Source organism: Lepus europaeus, chromosome 19 (assembly GCF_033115175.1).
Source record: "Lepus europaeus isolate LE1 chromosome 19, mLepTim1.pri, whole genome shotgun sequence".
NCBI lineage: Eukaryota > Metazoa > Chordata > Mammalia > Lagomorpha > Leporidae > Lepus > Lepus europaeus.
In genome coordinates this window covers 69,013,102-69,034,617 of record NC_084845.1, presented here as the reverse complement: position 1 = coordinate 69,034,617, position 21,516 = coordinate 69,013,102, and the positions used below count along the sequence as shown (strand labels likewise).

Genomic DNA, 21,516 nt, shown 5'->3' with positions numbered 1-21,516 from the left:
CCCACACCTGGGTGGGAGACCCAGGCTGCTGCATGAGCCGCTGCAGTCCTGCGTGGGAGTGAGCGGCGTCGTCCTTGCTGAGGGAGTTTGCTGCGCTCGCTGGGCCTGCCGCCGCGTGTCCTGGGGGTGCGGCTCCTCATGGAATCAGTGGCTGATTCTGTCGTCCGTCATCTCAGTTTGGCGAGTGGCCAGGCTCTGACAGTCCTGGCTGGTGCTACTGTGGTCTGGGGGACAGGAAAGGGATCTCCGATTTGGTGTGCCCAGTAGCCTGTCGGCCCTGGGTGGGAGATGGTTCTGGGGGTTGGAGGCCCTCACTTCCACCCGGCTGGGGCACAGGCACCCAAGGACCTGCAGCACATCCGAGGGGCAGAGCAGACGCGGGGTCCAAGCCTGGGGAGGCTTCCAGAGCAACCGTTCCCGGCCACGGCCACAGGAGGCGCTGAGGGGTGCGGAGGGAGGGTGCATGAGGAGGGGGGTTTGCAGGGAAGGGGTGGGGCTGAGGTGCTGGTGGAGACCCCTGAGGACCCAGAGGACAACGCAGGTCACGATGGTCCAGGCTAGGATGCTCGGGGTCGGCTCAGCCGATGGTGGGAATCCAAGGTAGAAGAGAGAAGGGTGTCGTCTAAGGGAGAGGGAAGAACTCCAGGGCAGGCCTGGGAGGCAGAACCCCGAGGGGCACCCCTAGAAGCCCAGGAAAGAGGGCTAGGAGGAGGCGGAGGCCTGGTCAGCCGCACGTGCCGGGGCTGACAGTGCCGCTGGCCTTTTCCCCGGGGGGCCCAGACCGGGTTTTTGAGGGGTTGAGGGGTGATCAGAAGGTGAGGGGGGTGTGGGCTCCAGGAGGGGTGAGCCACGGTCACCCCAGGAAGCTGAGGGTGGGCCACAGGCTGTAGATGTGTAGGGGGTGGTCTGAGGCCCCAGGTTAGGGGCGTCCAGAGCAGGGCCGGGTGCCCAGAGCATGGTCTCCCACTCACTTTCTCCCCTGGTGGGCTTCAAGCCCACCCCCAGCCTCTCCCAGCTTCTCCCGCAGCCCAGCTACTCCGCCATAGCCCCCGGCCCAGACGGTCCCGCCCCCAGGCACTCCCGCAGGCCCAGGCCCTGCCTCCCCCACGCCCCCAGCTTCTCCCAGCTTCTCCCACAGCCCAGCTACTCCGCGGTAGCCCCGGCCCAGACGGCCCCGCCCCCAGGCACTCCCGCAGGCCCCGCCTCCCCCACGCCCCCAGCTATTCCCTTCTGGCTGCTGGCAGGACCCGGGCGCCCAGCAGCTCCTGCCTGCGGGTCCCCAGCTCCGCCCCCTCCTGCCGGGCCCTGCCCACTCTCCGCGAGGGCATCGCCATTGGCTGACTTCTCGCTAGGCTCCGCCCCAGGCTTCTGCTTCCGCAATTGGGCCAAGGGACCATCCGTCAGCGCCGTCGCCTGGGACCTGGGCAGAGGCGGCTCCCGGGGGAAAATCCTTGGCGCTGCCGGACCGGACCGGAAGGCGGCTCTGGGTTGGTGCTGGGGCCAGGGCTGCGGTGAGCTGGACGGGACGCAGCGGCTGGGCGGGGAGCAGGCCCGGCTCGGGTGGGGACTGGAGCCGACTGTGTCCCAGTGGCCCCGGCTCTGCCCCTCCCCGCCCATCTGTGCTCCAGGATAGGGGGCAACTGGGGCGGGAGTGGCACCCGACAGGGGAGGGGGGAAGGGAGGAGTCACTCAGAGTCGCCCCTTCCTGTCAGTCTGTCTGTGCCCGCAGGTGCCTTCCCGGGGTCGCCCTGCTGTCCAGACTGGAGGTGGGGTCCCCTCCTGTATTCCGGCCACAGCCCAGGCTTGTTCCTGGGCCCTGGCGCTGCTGCCTCCTGGAGGAGAGGAGAGGAGAACTGTCACTGCCCCTCCCGCTGCTCAGGCAGACAGGGCAGGACCAGGCAGTGCCCAGCGGGCTGGCCGGCAGGGCAGGGCCGGCACCGGGCAGTGCCCAGCAGGCTGGCCGGCAGGGCAGGGCCGGTACCGGGCAGTGTCCAGTGGGCTACTCGGTAGGGCAGGGCCGGCACCGGGCAGTGCCCAGCGGGCTACTCGGTAGGGCAGGGCCGGCACCGGGCAGTGCCCAGCGGGCTGGCCGGCAGGGCAGGGCCGGCACCGGGCAGTGTCCAGTGGGCTACTCGGTAGGGCAGGGCTGGCACCGGGCAGTGCCCAGCGGGCTGGCCGGCAGGGCAGGGCCGGCACCGGGCAGTGCCCAGCGGGCTGCTGGGCTCTCTCTGTTGATCTATCACTGAGCCCCTGTGGCAGGGCTGATTGTTCCATTTTACAGAGGAGCAGACTGAGGCACGGAGAGTGTGCGTCGCTGGCCCGAGGTTGCACAGCTGGTAGCCGGGACCAGGATCACAAAGGAAAAGGGTCTCAAACAGTGTGCTTTATCTAAATGGACGAGCGATTTCTCCCGAGCACCTAGTTACCAGTAGCTTGGGGGTTAGGTTTTCAGATAGACCCGATCAGTCGCTTGGCCGTTGTGAGGCACCTGGGCGGGTCCTGGGGGTCGGATGGGGCTTTGGCACTGGATTTGCGTGGACGTGGGGCCCGCCATGCTGGAGCACTGTTCCGCACACGGTTCCGACGCGGTGTAGCGGCCTTTCCCAGTAAAGCGGCGTTGACGAGAGCTGCCCTTGGGGTTGTCACGTTTATTCTCCGTGCTGATCACGCCCCGGCTTCTCTCCCCAGCCCCGCGCCTCCTCCCTCTGCAGAGTCTGGCCAGGCAGGAGCCGGGATGGGCAACAGCAGGAGCCGCGCGGGGCCGAGGGGCCGCTGGCAGCTTCTTGGCGAGGAGCAGGCTGAGGTCGACCGGCTGTTCGATGCTCTGGCGTCCGAGGCGAGCGGCCTGGGCGGCTCAGCCCGAGCCTTCTCTCTGCAGGTGCTGCAGGCAAGTGTGGCAGCCGCGGCTTCTGCGCGGTGGGAGTGGGGTCTGGAGATGGTGGCCCATGGGCTGAGTTTGGGCCGCGGGCAGGTTTGCTGCCTGCAAAGGGCTGGGGAGTACATGGCGGTGCCTTGAGGCGGCTGCTCTGCCTGCGGTTCTGGTGGGAAAAGTAGCCGGAGACAAAGCTAAACAGCCCTGCTTTTTTTAGACAGAGCTACTGCTCTTTTTTTTTTTTTAATATTTATTTATTTTTATTTGAAAGTCACAGTTACATAGAGAGGAGAGGCAGAGAGAGAGAGAGGTCTTCCATCAGTTGGTTCACTCCCCAGTTGGCTGCAACGGCCGGAGCTGCGCCGATCCGAAGCCAGGAGTCAGGAGCTTCTTCTGGGACTCCAACACGGGTGCAGGGGCCCAAGGACTTGGGCCATCTTCTGCTGCTTTCCCAGGCCCCAGCAGAGAGCTGGATCGGAAGTGGAGCAGCCAGGTCACAAACCAGCGCCCATATGGGATGCCGATGCTTCAGGCCAGGGTGTTAACCCGCTGCGCACAGCGCAGGCCCCAACCCTCTGCCCTCCTTTTTTACAAAAAGATTTATTTTTTTATTTGAAAGGTAGAGTTACAGAGAAAGAGGAGTCACACACACACACACACACAGATCCTCCATCTGCTGGTTCACTCCCCAAGTGGCAGCAATAGCCAGGCCTGCTCCAGGTTGAAGCCAGGAGCTTCCTCCAGGTCTCCCACCTGGGTCCAGGGGTCCGGGGACTTGGGCCATCATCTGCTGCTTTCCCAGGCCATAGCAGAGAGCTGGAGCAGAAGTGGAGCAGGCGGGACTCAAACCAGTGCCCATCTAGGGTACTGGCATTGCCGGCTGTAGGCTTTAACTTTCTGTACTACAGCACTGGCCCCAACCTTCCTTTTTAAAATCAATAATGGGTCCGGTGCTGTGGCACAGGGGGTAAGGCTACCGCCTGCAGTGCTGGCATCCCATAGGGGCACCGGGTTGAGTCCCGGCTGCCTCTCACCAATCTGGCTCTCTGCAGTGGCCTGGGAGGGCAGTGGCAATCATTCAGGTCCTTGCCCCCTTGCACATCTGTGTGAGAGACTGGGAAAAAGCGCCTGGCTTCGGACTGGCCCAGCTCCAGCCATTGCGGCATTGGGGAAGTGAACCAGTGGATGGAAGACAGAGCTACCTCTCTCTCTCTCTCTCTCTCTCTCTCTCTCTCTCTCTCTCGCCTTTTAAATGAAACACATGAATCTTTGAGAAGAATCTTCTGTGTTAAGAGGGGAGCTGGGACTGGATCATGAGCGACTCGCACGCTGTTCTGGGAACGCTGCCATCTTGAGGTTGACACCAGGGGCCCCACGTGCAGGAGGGGGCGGCCTGCGGCACTCGGGTCCACTGCCCAGGACGCCTCAAGGGCGCCTTTGTGCCAGTGGCGTTGATGGCCGAGGAGCGTCACAGTGCTCCGAACAGAACAGTGGCGCTCCGAGCTCAAGGTCATCTGGAGGAGTTAAACCGCCCATTGCCTCGCCCTCTGCCCTGTCCCTTGGGGGCTCTTGGGCAGGTTCGGGGGCGGCATGAGGTGGGACCCTGGTGGAGTGACAGCGTTGGTTGGGAGGCGGGGAGGGACGTGGCTGTGGGGACTTCTGCCAGCCTCCTCTAGAACTCCTGGGAGGGGCTGTGTGTGGTGGCGGTCACAGCCCTGGGAGTGGGGGTGGGGGTGGGGTGGCACACGTGTGTGGTGCGTGCCTGTGTGTCTGCCCCGAGTTGGCCGGGGCTGGGCTGGGCTGGAGCCAGCGGAAGCAGACAGGTGACTGCTGTGTGTAATGGGAGGCCGCCTTGTTCCCGCATCATCAAGATAAAGGTGGTTAAACATTGGTCAGGGACCTGAGCGGCTGGATTCGGGCCTCCCTGGGAGGAACTGGAGGCTGCTTTCTGTGGAAGCTCAGAGGCGCCGCAGAAGGTGGCCGAGCAGCACTGCCTTACAGGGACTGCGGCGTCGACGTCAGGCGGCCTGCTCAGCGCCGCTATGTCAGAATCCAGCTCTCGGACCTCGCCCTGGCAGCCTGCGATTGGTTCACAACGTGCACTCTCCCCCCATGGAGCCTGTCTGGCTCCCATGACTTCTTTTTTTTTTTTTTTAAATTTATTTTTTGATAGGTAGAGTTACAGACAGTGAGAGAGACAGACAGAAAGGTCTTCCGTTGGTTCACCCCCCAAATGGCCACTACGGCCGGTGAGCTGCGCCGATCCGAAGCCAGGAGCCAGGTGCTTCCTCCTGGTCTCCCATGTGGGCGCAGGGCCCAAGCACTTGGGCCATCCTCCACTGCCCTCCCGGGCCACAGCAGAGAGCTGGCCTGGAAGAGGAGCAACCAGGACAGAATCCGGCACCCCGACCGGGACTAGAACCTGGCGCCCACATGGGATGTTGGTGCCGCAGGCAGAGGATTAACCAAGTGAGCCACGGCGCTGGCCCCTCCCTCCATTACTTGTAATCCCACCTCAAATCAGATTTCATGCTGGAGTCAAAAAGAAAAAACAGTCTTCACAGAAGGTCACGGACAAGGCGTTAGGAGGGTCAGACTTAGGAAGAGGGAGACGCACCCTGCACTCCAGCCTGGATCGAGTCCGCCTTTGCCTCCTGTCCAGCTCCCTGCTGGTGCACCCTAGGGTGGGGGCAGCAGGGATGCCTCCCGCACTCGGGTCCCCGCACTCACACAGGAGACCTGGGTGGAGCCCCTCGCTCCTGGCACCAGCTTGGCCCAGCCCGGGCGCTTGCAGGCGTTTGGAGGGTTGCGGCCTGGCAGGTGGAAGACCTGTCTGTACCTCTCTGGCTTTCTAATGAGTAAATAAGAAAGCACGCCTTTCTGTAAAAACAATTGGAAACATACAAATTCATTAAGATGTGCTGGAGCCTTGCGCGCTCGGGTAAGCAGCAGAAGCACGGGCGAGCATTTGGGAATGCCCGGGAGACCCCGCAGCTGTACAGACGCGTGGCGCGGTTGCCGACACATTCAGACCCGCGCCCGGTGGCTGTTGGGACCTGGAACGAAGGTGTGATGCGTAGGTGACGGCAGGGGCCGGAGGGACACGGCCACGCGGGGAGAGTGGACAGTGCACGGGGCAGGATGGTGGCAGGGGGAAGGCGTCCCGTGGCCCAAGTGGGCCTGACCAGGATGCTTCTGGGAGGTCCTTGGGGAGCGTGCGGCCCTGCGGTGGGGGCGGGGAGGCCCTCGGGGGTGTGAGACAGGTAAGGAGCCGGCTGCGGCCGGCTTGTTTCTCTGGCCCTGCTGACTCGACCCTGCCTCTCTGCCGGCCTTGTCTCCCACAGAGCCACGTCGGGGAAGCGCTGCCCGCAGGGATGGTGGCCAGGCTGTACGAGGGCATGCGCAGGGTTGACCTGACCGGGAAGGCGCAGGCGCCCAGCCAGCGCGTCTCCCAGGAGCAGTTCACTGTGTCGCTGTCGCACCTGTTGAAGGGAGACTCCGAGGAGAAGAGCGCCATGATCCTGAAGATGTTGTCTGAGGCAGGCGGTCCCGTGAGGGCCCGAGAGGTCCTCAAGGTGGGCAGGCTGGGCCCCGGGCAGGTTTCCTGAGCAGACCCTGGGGGCGGGGGGGAACCTGGGACAGCTGTGCGGCTGATGGTGGAGTGGCGGGGACGCCCACTGTGGGGAACCCCACACCGCACAGCTGCTGGGCTTCGAAGCCAGCAGGGTGTCTGCTTGGAACCCATGGCCTTGTGTGCTGGGCGGTGTGTTTTCCCACGGGTCTGTCTGAGAGACTGCCGGGGCTGTGCCGCAGTGCCCGGGGCTCCTGCCGCCGGGGGGCTGTCTGACATCGAGTGTTGCTCTTGAAGTTCACAGAGGACCTGGTGGGCTCCGTGGCGCATGTGCTGGCTCACAGGCAGGAGCTGAGAGGCTGGTCAGCGAAGGAGGCCTCGGGGGCCTCGCCCAGGGTCCGGGCGCTGGCTGCACGGCTGCTCTCTGAGCTGAAGCTTCCAGGCAAGTGGGCCCCGGCCTGGCCCCGGCCATCGCTCCCGCGGGCAAGTGTCAGCCCCCCTGCAGTATCAGCCCCCTGCAGTGTCAGCCCCCTCTCAGTGTCAGCCCCCCAGCCCTGCAGTGTCAGCCCCCCCTCAGTGTCAGCCCCCCCCGCAGTGTCAGCCCCCCAGCCCTGCAGTGTCAGCCCCCCCTCAGTGTCAGCCCCCCCGCAGTGTCAGCCCCCCAGCCCTGCAGTGTCAGCCCCCCCCGCAGTGTCAGCCCCCCCTCAGTGTCAGCCCCCCCCACAGTGTCAGCCCCCCAGCCCTGCAGTGTCAGCCCCCCTCAGTGTCAGCCCCCCCTACAGTGTCAGCCCCCCAGCCCTGCAGTGTCAGCCCCCCCACAGTGTCAGCCCCCCCCCCCCGCAGTGTCAGCCTCCCCCCCGCAGTGTCAGCCCCCGCCCTGCTTGGCCCCTGTTCTGGCGTCTGCCCATCTCCCCGTCTCCGTCTCCCTGTTTCCCTGTCTCCGTCTCCCCATCTCCCCATCTCCCTGTCTCTCAGTCTCCCTGTCTCCCCATCTCTCGTCTCTCGGTCCCCCCATCTCCCTGTCTCCCCCCGTCCCTATCTCCCCGTCTCCCCGTCTCTGTCTCCCCGTCTCCGTCTCCCTGTTTCCCTGTCTCCCCATCTCTCATCTCTAGGTCTCTCATCTCCCTGTCTCCCTGTCTCCCCATCTCCCTGTCTCCATCTCCCCGTCTCCGTCTCCCCATCTCCATGTCTCCCCATCTCTCCGTCTCCCCATCTCCCTGTCTCTCATCTCCCCATCTCCCCGTCTCCCTGTTTCCCCGTCTCCCCATCTCCATCTCCCCATCTCCGTCTCCCCGTCTCCATGTCTCCCCATCTCCCTGTCTCCATCTCCCCGTCTCTCATCTCCCCATCACCCCATCTCCCTGTTTCCCCGTCTCCCCATCTCCGTCTCCCTGTCTCCCTGTCTCCCCATCTCTCCATCTCCCCATCTCCCTGTCTCCCCATCTCCCCGTCTCCCCATCTCCCTGTCTCCCCATCTCCCCGTCTCCCCATCTCCCCGTCTCCATGTCTCCCCGTCTCCCCGTCTCCCCGTCTCCAGCTCCCCGGTTCCCCAGCTCCCCAGCTCCACAGGAGCAGTAGCGGTGTCTCCACCTCCGTTTTCGCCTTGGTCGGTGGAGCAAAGGGTTCCTCAGTGTGTTCTTGTTCTTGTCTTTTCGAAGAAGCGGTTTTGGCGTTTACTGGTTTTTCTCTTGATTTCTCTTCTTTTGGCCTTGGCTTTTTATTTCCTGCCTTCTGCTTGCTTTCAATTTGACTTGATTTGGTTGTCTTTTTTTTTTTTTTTTAAAAAAGATTTGTTTTTTACTTTTTTTTTTTGAAAGGCAGAGTTACTGAGGGAGAAGGAGGGGGAGGGGGAGAAGAGACAGAGAGAGAGAAAGAGAGAGAGAGAGAGGTCAATCTACCATTTGATGGTTCACTCCCCAAATGGCCCCAATGGGTAGAGCTGGGTCACGCTGAAGCCAGGAGCTTCTTCCGGGTCTTCCACAGGGGTGCAGGGGCCCAAACACTTGGGCCATCTTCTACTGCTTTATTCCAGGTGCATTAGCAGGGAGCTGGACTGGAACTGGAGCAGCTTGGACTTGAACCGGTGCCCATAGGGGATGCCGGCAGCGGCAGCTTTACCTGCTGTACCACAAAACGGGCTCTTGTTTTAGTTGTTGTCCCCCTGGTTCCTAAAGTGCAAGTTGAGATCATCAGTCTGAGGTCACCTTTCTTTTTCACTTTACGGCTGTAAATTCCCTCTGAGCCCTGCGTGAGCCGCATCGCGTGCGTCTCGGCCGTGTTCCCGTTCTCGGTCACCTGTGTACCCGATGCCCTCACGGTGTTACTGGGGCTTCTGGCCATTTAGAAGTGTGCTGCTTAATTTTTTCATGCCTGAGATTTTTCTCAAATTGCCTTCTGTTACCGATGCATAACTTTATTGCATTAGAACAAGCTTTGTCGATTTTCAGTCTTTTAAAATTTGCTGAGGCCTAAAATATGGCGTCTTGTTCCGCGTGCAGTGGAGGGAGAGCCTGTTTGCTATCAGAGGAGGACAAGTGTATATTTAAATATATTTGGAATTCTAAAAAACATTTTGGCAAGTCTCTTTACACAGTAAACTTATAAACGTATTTTAATATAAAGCCAGGTTTTGAAAGCACCATTTGAAAGTAAGTTATACTTCAAACATGTAGGTGAGGAATTTGGAACTTGGGCAGAATAAAACTAGATGAGTACCGAGGGTTTGCACCGTGGGTGGCTACTCTCATTAGTGTGGGTCGGTGCTTAAAACAAATCATAAAGGTAGAAAGAACTCAGCCACGGGATGGCCCAGCCCGAGACAGAGGCATCTGGGAGACGGGGGCTGGGCTGGCAGGGTGTGAGACAGCTCAGTGGCTGGGAGGCAGAGACTCGGTGACCCAGGTCCCTGTCCGGTTAGTGCCTGGGGCGGCTGGGTTCGAGGGGGCGTCAGCGCTGAGAGCCAGAATCCCCGTGGGCTGAGGGCAGCAGGAGCTGTCCCTGAGCCGTCCCTGTGTCTCCCTGAGCCGTCCCTGTGTCTGCGAGAGCCTGAGATCCAAGCGACAGCTCCCCTGCCCCGTAGCAGCTGCACGGCTGGGTCCTCGCGTCAGCCCCACTCCCACGGGGGAGGCCAGGGCTGTTGGAGTCCTGGATGTCGCCCTGTTCTCGCTGGGCTGAGACACGGCCAAGGGGGTGGCAGGTGGGTGGAAAGCACGCGCAATTTGTAGCTAATGAAACTCACTTTCCCAGGCGAGTTGGGGGCCCCGTGAGTGGGCAGCCCGCAGCCCGCCGTGTGCGAGGAGCTGAGCACTTCGAGGCGCCCCCCGCCCCCCCCCCAGCAGCCGCTGCTCCTGGTGCGGCATCGCACGTGGCGACCACTGAGGGGGCTCTGGATGGGGCTCCCCAGGGAGGGCTTTGCGTCTGCCAGCAGCCACATGAAAATAGTAGAAATGAGTGAGATGAACTTTCATGCGTCCGCCTCCAAACTGTTAACATGGAATTGATATTTAAAAAACATGGAGCTGTTGTCCATCCATCCCGTTTCCAACGCGAGTCTTCGCATTCGGGTGTGCATTTCACATTTGGAGCGCATCTCACTGCAGGCCGGCCACTGTGCCGGGACTCCGTAGCCAGGGCCCTGTGGCTCCTGACCTGTGGCCAGCACAGGTGTGGGCAGCAGTGCCCGGCAGCCCAGCTAACGCTGACTCCCCCCCCCCCCCCGCAGGTGGCGAGGCATTTCTGAGCCCTCAGTGGCTGGACTGCGAGTGTGACCAAGCCGCGATCCAGGACTGGGTGTCCAGGGTCCCCCACGTGGCCACGTTCCTGAGTGTGGTCGTGCACAAAGGCCTTCTCGTCCTCTGCTCCTCGCTCCCTCTGGCCACGCTGGTGCCCGAGCGCTTCGTGGAGCAGGGGCGCGAGGTCGAGAGCGTGCTGGATGTCCTGTCGGTCATCTACGTCAACTCCCACCTGCCCCGGGAGTGGCAGCGCCGCTGGCGGCTGCTCTTCTCGGCCGAGATTCACGGGCACAGCTTCTCCCAGCTCTGCGGGCGCATCACCCAGCGTGGGCCCTGTGTGGCTGTCCTCGAGGACCACGGCGGCCACGTGTTCGGGGGCTTTGCCTCCTGCTCCTGGGAGGTCAAGCCTCAGTTCCAAGGTAAGACCTGGGGGCCGGCAGGGAGCTGCACTGACAGCGAGCGGGGGCTCCAGCCTCGCCAGCCGCTTCCGGACGCGGGTGCTGCTTTCCCGTCTCTCACGTCTGGGATCGCTGGCTTGACCCTGGCAGTGCTCGGGTGAGGACGTGGAAGCCCGAGGGTGGTAAATGGACCGGGTGCTGCCGGCAGGCGTCCTTCCCTGGGAGCTGTGTGCGAGTGCTTTGCCGCTGTGGCCTTTCTGGCTGTGTGGCCACGTGGGGATGCAGAAGCTCTCTGCTCCTTGTCCGGGGGCCCCCACTCTGGAGCGCCTGCAGGGCTGGGTGGAAGCAGCTGGTGCAGGGGTGGGTGCTCGGTCCCCTGGGGCCCATTATTTCAGGGCTTGACTTATCTCTGGGATGTTTAGTTCCAGGGATGGCAGGGACTCTCCCCAGGTCAGGTTCTCATGCCAGCTGAAGGGGCACCCCTACAGCATTCCCAGGCCTGCCGCGGCCCCTCCCCTCTAGCGTGGCTGCCCAGGCTTTGGGCCGAGTGCAGTGTCCCCCCTCCCCTGCAGGTTGCATCAGGGATCCAGGTTCGTTAGCATCTTCCTGTAACTTGAGATTCCCTGCTGGGTCTTGAAGTTTTCTTAACAAGTGTTTGCTGCGTTCTGAGGCGTGGGCTGGGGATTCCAGTAGAGGGCAGCCTTGCGCCACAGGGGCTGCCAGTCCCTGGCCTGGGGTCCTCTGCTCGTCCTGGAAATGGCCTCCGATATCTGGTGTCCACACCCTGAGCAGTTCAGCAGCCACGGCCGCGGCTTCCTTTTTGGTTGTGTTCTCTGGGGTGCAGACCCGAGGTTCAGGTTGAGCCGATGGGAGCTGGAGCCCTGCTGCGGCCCTGGGCGAGGAGCAGAGCTCCCGGGGCGAGGAGCAGAGCTCCCGGGGCGCGGGTTGCCAGCCCTGCAGGAACAGTAAAGGTGTGGTGTGAGGAGCCGTCGGCTGCGTGGGCAGCGTCGGCCCTGCACTTGGCCTTGCCCACGGCAAGCAGACCCTGGTGGGGGGAGGCTTGGATGTGGGGCCCACAGTCTGTCCTGACCTCACCCAGCCCAGGGTCCCAGCGGCTTTGGGTCAGACAACAGCTCTGGGATGGCAGTGATGCCCGTGCCTGGGGTGGGGCTGTCCCCGCCCTCTGCCTCACCGGGGGAGGCCCTGCTCTTGCTCGGCCCTGGTTGAGCCCCTGGTGTTTGCTTTCCACACCCCATCCCCGTACTCCAACCCCGTGTAGGACAGAAGGGCCCCCGTGTTCCGCCATGCTCCAGGCCAGGCCCTGGGTGGGTCCTCCCGCGGTGGAGTGGCTCTTGCCCGGTGGCTGTGTCGCAGGACGCCTTCCTGACCCGGGTGCTGGCGGACGGCTGCCTCCAGGACTCCTGCCCCTGGCCACGGAGCGCTGTCTGCCCCCCAGTGGATCTTGGTGGATTCGGGGTCATGGGCATGCAGGCCCTTCTAGCGGGCTCGGCCCTGACTGCGCGTGCCGCTCTGGCCTCAGTGCCCGTTCGTCTCCGTCCCGCCCGCACCCGTGCCCCATCTGCGGCCCGTGACTTCCTTCCCTCCCTGGGCACAGCCTCCCCCGGCGCTGCCTGAGCTCGCTCTTCTGTGGGCTGCACAGTACCCAGCAGCACGTAGTACCCAGCAGCACTGGGCAGGCGGTCCCCCGGGCCAGGAGCTCGGCTCACTCTGGAAGGCAGCTCTCGTGGGGTCCCTGGTGCTGAGTGAGCTCAGGACGGAAGAATCCCGAGACTGCAGACCCTGGGCACGGCCCGGCTTCGGCTGGCACCTTTTCCTCCACAGCCCATGTACCCACACCTGTGCCTCGGAGGAAGGCGGGCGGCCCCTCCCCCATCCCCTTGCCCCAGGTGCAGGCCTTGGGGCAGCTCTGCACCTGGAGGTTCTCTCCTGGGTGGTGGGTTGGGATCAGCCCCACACAGTGACATAGCCTGCCTGAGCCTGCTGCCCCCTGGGAAGGTAGAGACGTGCTTTGTCCACCATCATGGCCTTGGTCGGCCTGAACTGATCCAGGCACAGGGGGCGGAGTTCTGATCTCCGTTCCCCTAGCCAGAGCTCAACCGCTATCTGTGTAAGAGACGGCGCTGTCCCTACTGGCACCACTCCAACGCCTGCCCCCACCCCCACCTCCCCCATCCGTGGGGCGCCATGGGCGGGCTGACGGAGCAGCTGGGTGTGCGGCGGGTTCAGGGTGGGCCTGGGGGAGGGGCGACGGGGTCTGTGGGTCTTGGCCCCTAGGCTGCAGCTCAGAGCTATTCAGAGGCCTGGCCTGCTCTGGGCCCCACGCAGACCCCATGTGTGCTGCTCTGGTCACTTTCAGGGGACAGCAGGTGCTTCCTGTTCTCTGTCTGCCCCAGCATGGCCGTGTACACGCACACGGGCTACAACGACCACTACATGTACCTCAACCACGGCCAGCAGACCATCCCGAACGGACTGGTAAGGGCGGGCGCAGGGTGCGTGGCACGCGGTGCCGGGAGCATGGTGGCCAGGGCTGGGCATCCCGCGGGGAGGGGCGTGGCCTCTGCTGGGCCCCTCAGGGGTTTGTGTGCAGGTGGCGGACGTGGCCCTCTCCCGTCTCATGGCCAGCGGCAGACTGTCACCAGGCACCGCTGCCCTGCCCCGCCCTGGGGAATGAACCATGGTGGGGCAGTCCCGGGCTGGGGTCCCTGGACTGCTGGGGTGGTCTCTGGGTAGCTCTTGAGGCTGGAGAGGGGGCTCCCAGGGCTCTGCTGGGCCTCTGGAGGAAGAGGGGACAGGCAGGGGCTGGGGCAGACAGGCTGCCGTGGGGAGCAGCCTGACAACTGTGACCCCCTCTTCTCTGCTTCTGCCCACTTGGGAACCTGCCACCCCGGGCTTGCAGAGCCACAGGCAGGGGATGCCGGGCCCCTGTGGACACCAGGGTTCCCAGGCTGCTGCCACGGGAGCGAGAAGGAGGTGGCCAGGCCACCTGAGGCCACCTCCCAGAGAGGGTGGGGGCTCCAGCTCCGAGCAGAGCCCTAAGGTGCCCGGTCACGGGCCAAGCGACAGAGGGCTTGAAGGTGCCCACGTGCACGCATGGGGAGGGAGAGTCAAAGCTGCTCACGTGTCCCCACCGGCCGGAGCTGAGCTGAGCGGTGTGGGGGTCACCCCTCCAGGTCCACTTCCGTTTTCTGTTCTTGCAGCCAGGAGCCCCGGGTGTGAGACCTGCACGCCCTGAGCTACCCGGCCTGTGTGAGGATGAGAGGACCTGCTGGGGGCAGGGGCGGCTGGCCCCTGTCTTTTCCCTTGGTTTCGTGGTCTGGAGCTACCTGTGGGCCCTGACCCTCCCGTGGATCCGTATTGTTGGCTCTCACTGTGCCTCAAGCCAGCATAGGCCGCGGGAAACAGTCCCGGGTGGGCGTGGGCTGAGCCGTGGCTGCTGTGGTCACTACACTGCAGCCGGCCGTCCCCTTCACGGTAAGGCAGAGAGGAACGCATGAAGGCGAGACGCAGGCCCGGGCACCTGCCGCGTGCAGCCTGGCGTGGCGGCCGACACGGTGCTGTCCCGACTTCTCTGCAGGGCATGGGCGGGCAGCACCACTACTTTGGGCTTTGGGTGGACACCGATTTTGGGAAGGGACACAGCAAAGCCAAGCCCACGTGCACCACGTACAGCAGCCCGCAGCTGTCGGCCCAGGAGGACTTCCAGTTTGATAAGATGGAGGTGTGGGCAGTCGGGGACCCCGAGGAGTTGCAGCTGGTGAGTGGCGCAGGGACCCTGGGGCGGGGCTTTGTCAGCACTGCGGGCTTCGCCCTTTGGTTCCTCCATCTGCAACAGCTTTGTGCCGGGTTGGTTTCTGGCAGCTGCTGCTGGCGGTGGGGATGGCCGTGGTTGCACGGCATGCTGGGTACTTAGGATGGCCGGGCAGAGTAGGCAAGGCCTAGGCTCTCCCTGCCAGGGTCCAGGGCCCCTCTGGTCCTGCAGCTGAGTTCTCGCTGGACCCCTCCCCATGATGGCATCTGACAGTGGGCGGGGCTTAGGCAGTGATGCCCCGCCTGGTTCCTTGGTGTGCCGGTAGACAGCGCAGCTGGAGAGCTCACAGGAGTCACTGCTGGTCCCAGGTCCTCGGGGAGCTGCTCCTCTCTGTGTGCCTGGCCTGGCCCCGTCACCCCTTCCCCTCTTCCTCCCAAGGCCCAGAGCAAGAAGAGCATCCTGGACGTGGACCCTGAGGCCCAGGCGCTGCTGGAGATCACTGGGCGAGCCCGCCACAGCGAGGGGCTCCGCCAAGTCCCCGAGGATGACCAGTGAGGGGGCCTGCAGGGAGCTGCGCGTGGACTCCTGGGACCGTGCACCTGGCCTGTGGACCCTCTCCTCCTCCCACGCTGCTTTAACTTGAACGTGGCCCCCAGGGTCCTGTCTGGGCCATCCTGAACGTGCTCCAACAGCGCACACCTGGCGTCAAGAAAGACTTGCTGGAGCCACTGGGGTGTCCCCAAGAGGTCCCCAGTGTCCCTCTAGCAGCTGAACCTTTCGCTGTGCCTCCTGTCAGTGAAGGCCAGGATGCTGCGGCTGGGAGAGGCCTGTCGGCAGGGCTGCACCTGCTGACGGTTCCTGCGCCCATACCCGTTCTGGTGGGCAGCGTGCCTCGATGGTTCTTCTCGACTGGACGGACTCTAGACAGCTTTGGAGACAGCTCCGGCAGCCTGAGATCCCCGTAGGATGTGTGTGTGTACATACCCAGTGGGGACAGCGTGTGACAGGGCCATGGTCTCCGTAACCCGGGCCCTCGGCAGGGCCGTGTCGCCGTGGTCCTGCAGTCAGCAGTGGTTACAGAACCTGTGCTGCGGGCAAAAGCGAAAGGAGGTCGATCTGCGGCGCCGCGGAGTGCGGTTCTGTGTCTGCTGCTGAGGTGTCCCTGGAGCTGCGGGTGACGCACACAGAGCCGGGCCCCCAGCCCTGGCGCACCGTCGCACCGTCTCTCCACTTGCAGGGAGTCGTGAGTAAGTGGACCGTGCAGACTGTGTGTGAACAAGCGCCATGGTTCCTGAGAGGCTAAGGGGGCGGGGGTGTGTGCTGGGCCTCCTCCCGCCTGCCCCGGCCCTGCAGGCTGTGCGAGTCACACGCGCACTGGGTCAGCTCTAAGCCGCCCGCACGCGTCTCCCTCGTCTTGGGCGATGAGCTGGGCCTTTTCTCATGGACTTACTGGGGCAGAGCCCGGGAATCCGGGCCGGAGGCTCAGCAGAGCTCCCGCCTGTCGGTGCCCGACTCAGGCTGCGGCCTGCAGAAGGGAAGCGTGCGCTCGGTGCGTCGGGTCGAGGTGACGGCAGGGACCCGGTCAGCACGGACTGCGCTCCTGAAGCCGGGTTTTACAAGTGCCTGGGTACGTCGTGTCGTCTGCCTGACAGGATTGCAGAGAGAGTGAGGATTCTACACCCAGAGGGTCAGAGCCCCTGCGTCAGTCTGATTTGGGGTTACATATATACGTGTGTGTATATTTATGATTAAATACCTCACTACAGGCGGCGGCAGCGTGTGAACCTGACCACCACTGGTGGCTGCCTCTGTTGACGGCTGTGGCAGCAGCGTGCCTTCCCCTCCTCGTTCTAACAGGAGTGCGGGCTGCAGAGGGCCCCCCACTGCCTCCCGGGAAGGAGGCTGCCCCGCGGGGCGCTTCTCTCGCGGGAGCACACACACCTGGCTGGGGCCATCGGACCTGGCAAATGGTGCCCGGCCTGGGCCTGGGGGACTGGCAGTGCTCCTCTGAAGACGGGGACTCTGGGTCTCCGTGAACCCAGAAGAAGGCAGGGCAAGGATACGAGGTCTCCTTGCCAGACCGATGGGGCCCCCAGAAAGTGCTAGAAGGAAGAGGTTAAAAAAATGGCCCATGTTGCCAACAGGGCTGCGGTTTCCTCCCCAGCAGTTTAGAAGTTAAAAAGGAACACAAGCGCCTGGCGAGGGAGATCAGCCCCCGCAGGGCGAGGCCGGGTCAGGTCTGACTGCACAGCCACGGCTGGGCAGGCAACAGCGTATTTGCAGCTGGCTGTGACGGCGTCAACTGGCTAACTCCAAAACAGCCCCGTCAGTTTTTACCTGAGAGGCAGAGAGACGAAGTCCCATTTGCTGCTCCTCTCCCCAGCGGCCTGCAGCGGCCAGGGCTGGGCTGGGCTGAAGCTGGGAGCCGGGAGCGTGGTCCGGGTGGCACGTGCTGGCGCTTGCTTTGGGGTGGTGCGTGTGGATTCGCCGTGCAGAGAAGTGCCTGCTCGTGTCTATGCTAGGGGGAGTCTGTGCCGGGCTAGACACAGACATTCCTGCAGAACGTGCTGGGTGTTCTTAGCACCTGCGTTTTTTCTTCCGGAGTCATAATGAGGAACAGGAAGTGAGCAGGTTTCTAAGCGCTGGGCTCTGGGCTCTGACCGCCATCCTGGCGCAGTGGGAATTCGGTCACCTCCGCCCGCGGGGCACTGTTGGAGCCAGGGACGGTCTGCAGCCTCTGCTTTTGTCCGAGTTTGTACATCGTGCTTCAGTTTCATTTTTCTGGCCTCAAAAATGAACACTGGGCCTTCCCTTGTTGCATGTCCCAGGAGAGATGAGCGGAAGGCCTGGAATTCACTAGAACGCACTGGGACTTTGGGGTGTGGCGGGCAGGGCCGAAGCGTCTGCCTTGTCTGTTGAGTCTGTTTCTTGGGACCATGTCCAGCTTTGTCCTCCGTGCCCCTGGGTGGGATCGGTGCGGCTGCTTCACGTCTTCTACCTGAGGGTCCGTCCCCCGGATCGGGTTGCCCGGCATGGTCTTAGGTGTGTTCTTCTAACGCCGGAGTTGGTTGTTAAATAGAAGAGGGTGGAGGCAAACGGTTAGCGACAGCTCCTCCTCTCTGAGCGCCGCTGTGCCTTGCCGGCAGCGCAGCGATTGTCCAGCTCCTGGCAACTCGGGGCTCTACTCGGGGTGCTTGGTAGCGGCAGGAGCCTGCTCCCCCCGGGGCTGCTGTTCGTGCCTGCCCTGCCTGAGCTGTGCCTCCCAGGGAGCCTGCCATGGATTCACCTGCTGTTCGTGCTTGTGTTTCGGATGCTGCGCTGGGACGTGGCCGGGCGGTGACTGCTCCCTGTTCCATTCCCTTCTCCGTCTTCCTGAAGCCCGCCTGGCTTGGGCTCCATCTCGTCAGCGTGGGCAGCCTCGCTGGTGTGTTGCTGGCACTGCCCACTGATCTGTCTGCTTTTGCTCTGTGAGCCCCACAGAACCCCTGGAGTGCACGGTGCCGAGGCCGGGGAGGGCGTCGACCCAGCACCGGGACTGAGTGCGGGAGCCCCCTGCCGCAGCCTGGAGTCCAGGAGGAAGTGCGGGGACGTGGTGGTCTGGGTACTGCCCCCCACGGGCAGCATCAGAATGGTGCCATCACTTCCCAGATGCGGCCCGGGTCACCCCTCCGTTGGCACACCCTCCTGCTGACCCCGGCTCCCGCAGAGTGGCGGTGGGCAGCACAGCGTGCCACCTCTCAGGGCCGCCTCTTGTCACTCCGTGTCACCCGCTCTGTTGTATGGGGCTGACCGGCAGCCACTGCATCCATTGATTTATTTGAAAGGCAGAGTTAGAGGGATCTTTAATCCTCTCGTTAGGCCACATGAGACGCCGGCACTGCGGGCCGTGGCGTCACCCTCTGCGCCACAGGGCCAGCCCTCACGTGGCTGTCTAATCCATTCGTCCACCTGAGGACGCCGGGCTGTTGCTAGGAGTTAGCTCTCACCCGTGGAAGGCGTTATGAGAGATTCATGGGAAATGTACATCATTAAAAAAAGCACATGTGGATTTCCAAATTTTTTGCACCAAAATAAACTTTTTATTTTAAAATTATTTATCCACGTGAGAGGCAGAGAGAGAGAGCGAGCGAGCGAGCGAGCTCCCAGGTATTGTTCTACACCCCAGAAGCCCAGGGCTGGGGACTCGGTCCACGGACGGGAGTCCAGTACCTGAGTAGCCGCTGCTGCCTCCCGCATCTGTGTTGGTGGGAAGCCGGGGGCGGGGGCCTGAGCTGGCACCTGACCCAGGGGATGCGGGCATCGGAGCTGCTCATCTCAGTGTCTCCTCTGAATCCCATGTGCCCAGGGCGTGCCGGCTTGGCATTCCGCCAGTGGCCCTGCCGACGCGGGGAGAGGCGGCTCACTGCGGCCGCGGGTGGCGCCTTTCCCTCCTGGCTGATGGCCAGACTTTGGCCTGCGCCTGCCGTCGTCTGCACGTCCTCCTGGGTGGAGTCAGTCCAAGGCTGCAGCTCATTTCTGAACCATCTCTCGAAGTCAGAAATTCGGGGCTCAATCTCGTGATTTTGAGGCAGTTCGGGTCAGCAGTTCCTCGGGTGGGCGGTGCTTCCCAAGTCCCGCGGACTCTCCGGGTTTGCTTCTGTTGTGCGCGACGGCCTGTGCTGGGTTAATTTTTGCAGACGTGAGGTTTGGCTCGGGGCATTCTGGTTCCTGTGGGTGTCCTCTCGCTCCCGCTCTGTTGGCTGAGCATCCGTCTTTGCCTGAGTCGCTTCTGGGAGTTTGTCGGGCGTCTGCTGGACCCTGTCCTCTCCCACGGCTCCTCGTGGCGCCTGCGCCCCCGTCACCCTGCTTGTAAGAACGCTGCGGCGCTGGGTTCCATTCCTCCGGCCACGGCTGTTTGAGCTGTCTCTGTTTCTCCGTGCCTCCAGGCGCGTTTCAGAACAAGCTTATCCGAGGCCGCACACAGCCGTGCGGGGACATCGATGCTGGCTGTGTTCCGCCCCGTGGGCCGGCTCGGGGAGGTCGCGTCCTCCAGTTCGTGACCCCAGCTGCCCCTCTGTTTGTCTTCCAGGTTTCAAACCGGCAGCGGGTGATTTTCAGCCCACGAACCCTGCATGGGTTCTACCTCCGTCTTTGAATATTTTTTGGTTCTTGGAAGATGGCTTCAGTTTTTACCTGACCGTGGGGGTTCCTCGCGGGGTGTGGAAGTGCTGCCGTGGCGTGTCACCCGTGTGCTTGGTGGCCGGCTACCCTCACCTGCTCTGTTCCTGCTGGAGGTGCTGTGGGGCTCGCTGTGGAGGCGGGCGCGTCCGCTGCCGACTGGCTCTGCTGAGGGCGCCCCAGCAGACGCGGAACGGGGTCTTGGGGGTGGGGGCCTCCCAGCAGGGAGGGCAGGAGTCTCTCAGGCAGAGGCCTCGGCTGTGCCTTCCCTGCAGCCCATGGTTTCCCTTCTCCAGACGGTGAGCGGCGCCCGGTCCCAGCCCCGGCCCGGCTTCCCCACGTGACCAGGGCCAGATCCGACGCTCAGGGTTTCATACTGACGGTCACAAGGGGGCCCGGGCCGGGGCTGTTTTTGTCGAGCTTGGTCTGAACACGCCCCCTCCCCTTGGTTCTTGGCTCAGACGTTTGCAGGAAGGCTGGGTGGGGCTGCCTGCCGTGGGCGACCCCCTTTCCGGCCTCGGGGTCCCGGTGGGTGTGGTTTTCGGAGAACCAGCTGTACAAGGCAGGTGGGTGTTGTGATCGAGGCTGCCCTGGGGGCGGGGGAAGGGGACAGTGTCCCCTGTCATCCTGAGCACGTCCTTCCTCTCTCCTGGCTTTTCCTGGATTGAGCCTTCCCCAGGTGACAATGTTCCGGCTGCTCTCTCGCTCCTGATAGGTGTCCATCTGCCTCTGTTTCTGGGTTGATCGATTGCTTCTGGCTTTTCCTCTGGGTGACTGGTGGAATGGTTCAGACATGCCCCGCGGGGTCTTCCTGGCAAGGCAGCCCTGTTTCGCCATGGGACGTGGTGGCCACTTCCTGGCTGGGCATGAGTGGGCAGTGTGCGCGAGAGGGGGGTGGACGCAGTTCTTAGACCTCCCAGCGACTTAACAAGCAGCACAGCGTGGGAGGACGGCTCCACCCCCGGTCCCGGAGCGGGCAGGGGACGTGATGAGTTAGGGGCCCGGCCGCGGGCTGCCGTCCTTGGCGTCCTTGGGGCCCTTCCTGGCCGCCGAGAAGTACCTTTCACACAGTTTGAGGAGCTCCGACACGAAGAACACGGATGAGGCCAAGCCTGTTAACAGCAGCAGATCTGCCGAAAGGGGAGCAGAGAAGCGGGTCAGCGCACCACGGCCCCCCGGGCCAGCCTGCAGCGCCCTGGAGCCCACACGCACCGTGACGTTCGTTTCCCTCCACCTTGTCCCGAGGAAGCCACAGGCGGCGGGGCACGGGGCTCCCGGGAGCAGAGGGCGGTCCAGCCGGGAGCCCACGGCTTCAGAAGCAAACTCGGGTGGCTCAGGGCCCGTGCTGGCCACAGAGGGGAGCTGTGTCCCTGCGGGTCGTCCCAGGGCCCAGCCCTGGGCACCCCCACCCTCCATGGCTTCAGGCTCCCAGCCCTGCCTGACCAGTGCCTGGGGTTAATTCCTGGGCTCCGCCCTGTCTCTCCCGTGGTGGCAGTGGGGGCGTCACTTCTCCCTGGGCGGGTCCATCAAGCCCAGGTGCTTGAGACTTGGGAAGCTGCCGCCCGCCCGCCCGACGGGGACACCGCTGGACACAGGGCTGGTGGGAGCTATTCACCAGTGTCCACCTCGGCGCACGGAGAGCTGACCATGCCTGCTGTGGCCAGGAGGGCAAGCGCACTGTCTGCAGCCTCCGAGCTCCCGGACCAGGAGCGGGGATGGAGCCTGGGGCTCGCCCTGAGCTCCCCGCGGGCCAGAGACTCTGCCCCCCTCTGCTCACCGAGCGCCCCCAGGTTCTCGGTCTGGAAGACCCGCTGCAGCGGGGGGACGTAGACGACGGCCAGCTGCCCCAGGATGGAGCCGAGCACCGAGTAGAGGAACATGCGGTTCCTAAGGAAGCCGAGCTCCAGGATCAGCTTGGTCTGCGGGGAGGAGAAGCGGTGGGTGGGCTGCTGCCAGTCTGCCTCTGACCCGGTGCGCGGGTGGGCCGGGTGGGGCAGGCCGGGGCAGCCGTCTCA

General features: G+C 63.6%; 2 protein-coding genes across 7 annotated transcripts in view; one reads left to right on the top strand and one right to left on the bottom strand.

Annotated features, from left to right (window-relative positions):
* The first annotated feature begins 1,403 nt into the window (after positions 1-1,403).
* MEAK7 (MTOR associated protein, eak-7 homolog) lies at positions 1,404-21,484 on the top strand. 6 transcript variants are annotated; one of them, XM_062176078.1, is made up of 8 exons: positions 1,404-1,487; positions 2,689-2,887; positions 6,217-6,447; positions 6,741-6,885; positions 10,165-10,593; positions 12,950-13,068; positions 14,171-14,350; positions 14,783-21,484. In XM_062176078.1, the coding sequence occupies exons 2-8, from the start codon at positions 2,735-2,737 to the stop codon at positions 14,897-14,899; spliced, it is 1,374 nt and encodes a 457-aa protein (XP_062032062.1). In that variant the 5' UTR covers positions 1,404-1,487; positions 2,689-2,734; the 3' UTR covers positions 14,900-21,484. The 6 variants fall into 6 exon arrangements, with proteins under 6 accessions (XP_062032062.1, XP_062032065.1, XP_062032063.1 ...); XM_062176079.1 differs by having other exon boundaries at positions 1,406-1,511; positions 2,689-2,878; XM_062176077.1 differs by having other exon boundaries at positions 1,407-1,511.
* The window catches only part of ATP2C2 (ATPase secretory pathway Ca2+ transporting 2), a 55,461-nt gene continuing 49,050 nt past the window's right edge, over positions 15,106-21,516 (bottom strand). The window contains exons 26-28 of the mRNA XM_062176046.1: positions 21,279-21,420; positions 20,562-20,631; positions 15,106-15,202 (exon numbers count right to left, since the gene is read on the bottom strand). Coding sequence (XP_062032030.1) covers positions 15,106-15,202; positions 20,562-20,631; positions 21,279-21,420 — 309 coding nt within the window. The remainder of the gene's footprint in view (positions 15,203-20,561; positions 20,632-21,278; positions 21,421-21,516) is intronic.

What these genes read in the sequence shown, in the direction of transcription:
- MEAK7 (XM_062176078.1), top strand. Translation starts at nt 2,735, where the DNA reads ATGGGCAACAGCAGGAGCCGCGCGGGGCCGAGGGGCCGCTGGCAGCTT. An exon ending in TCTCTCTGCAGGTGCTGCAG is followed by an intron (nt 2,888 to 6,216) that starts GCAAGTGTGGCA and finishes TGTCTCCCACAG; the next exon opens with AGCCACGTCGGGGAAGCGCT. An exon ending in ACCCCGAGGAGTTGCAGCTG is followed by an intron (nt 14,351 to 14,782) that starts GTGAGTGGCGCA and finishes CTTCCTCCCAAG; the next exon opens with GCCCAGAGCAAGAAGAGCAT.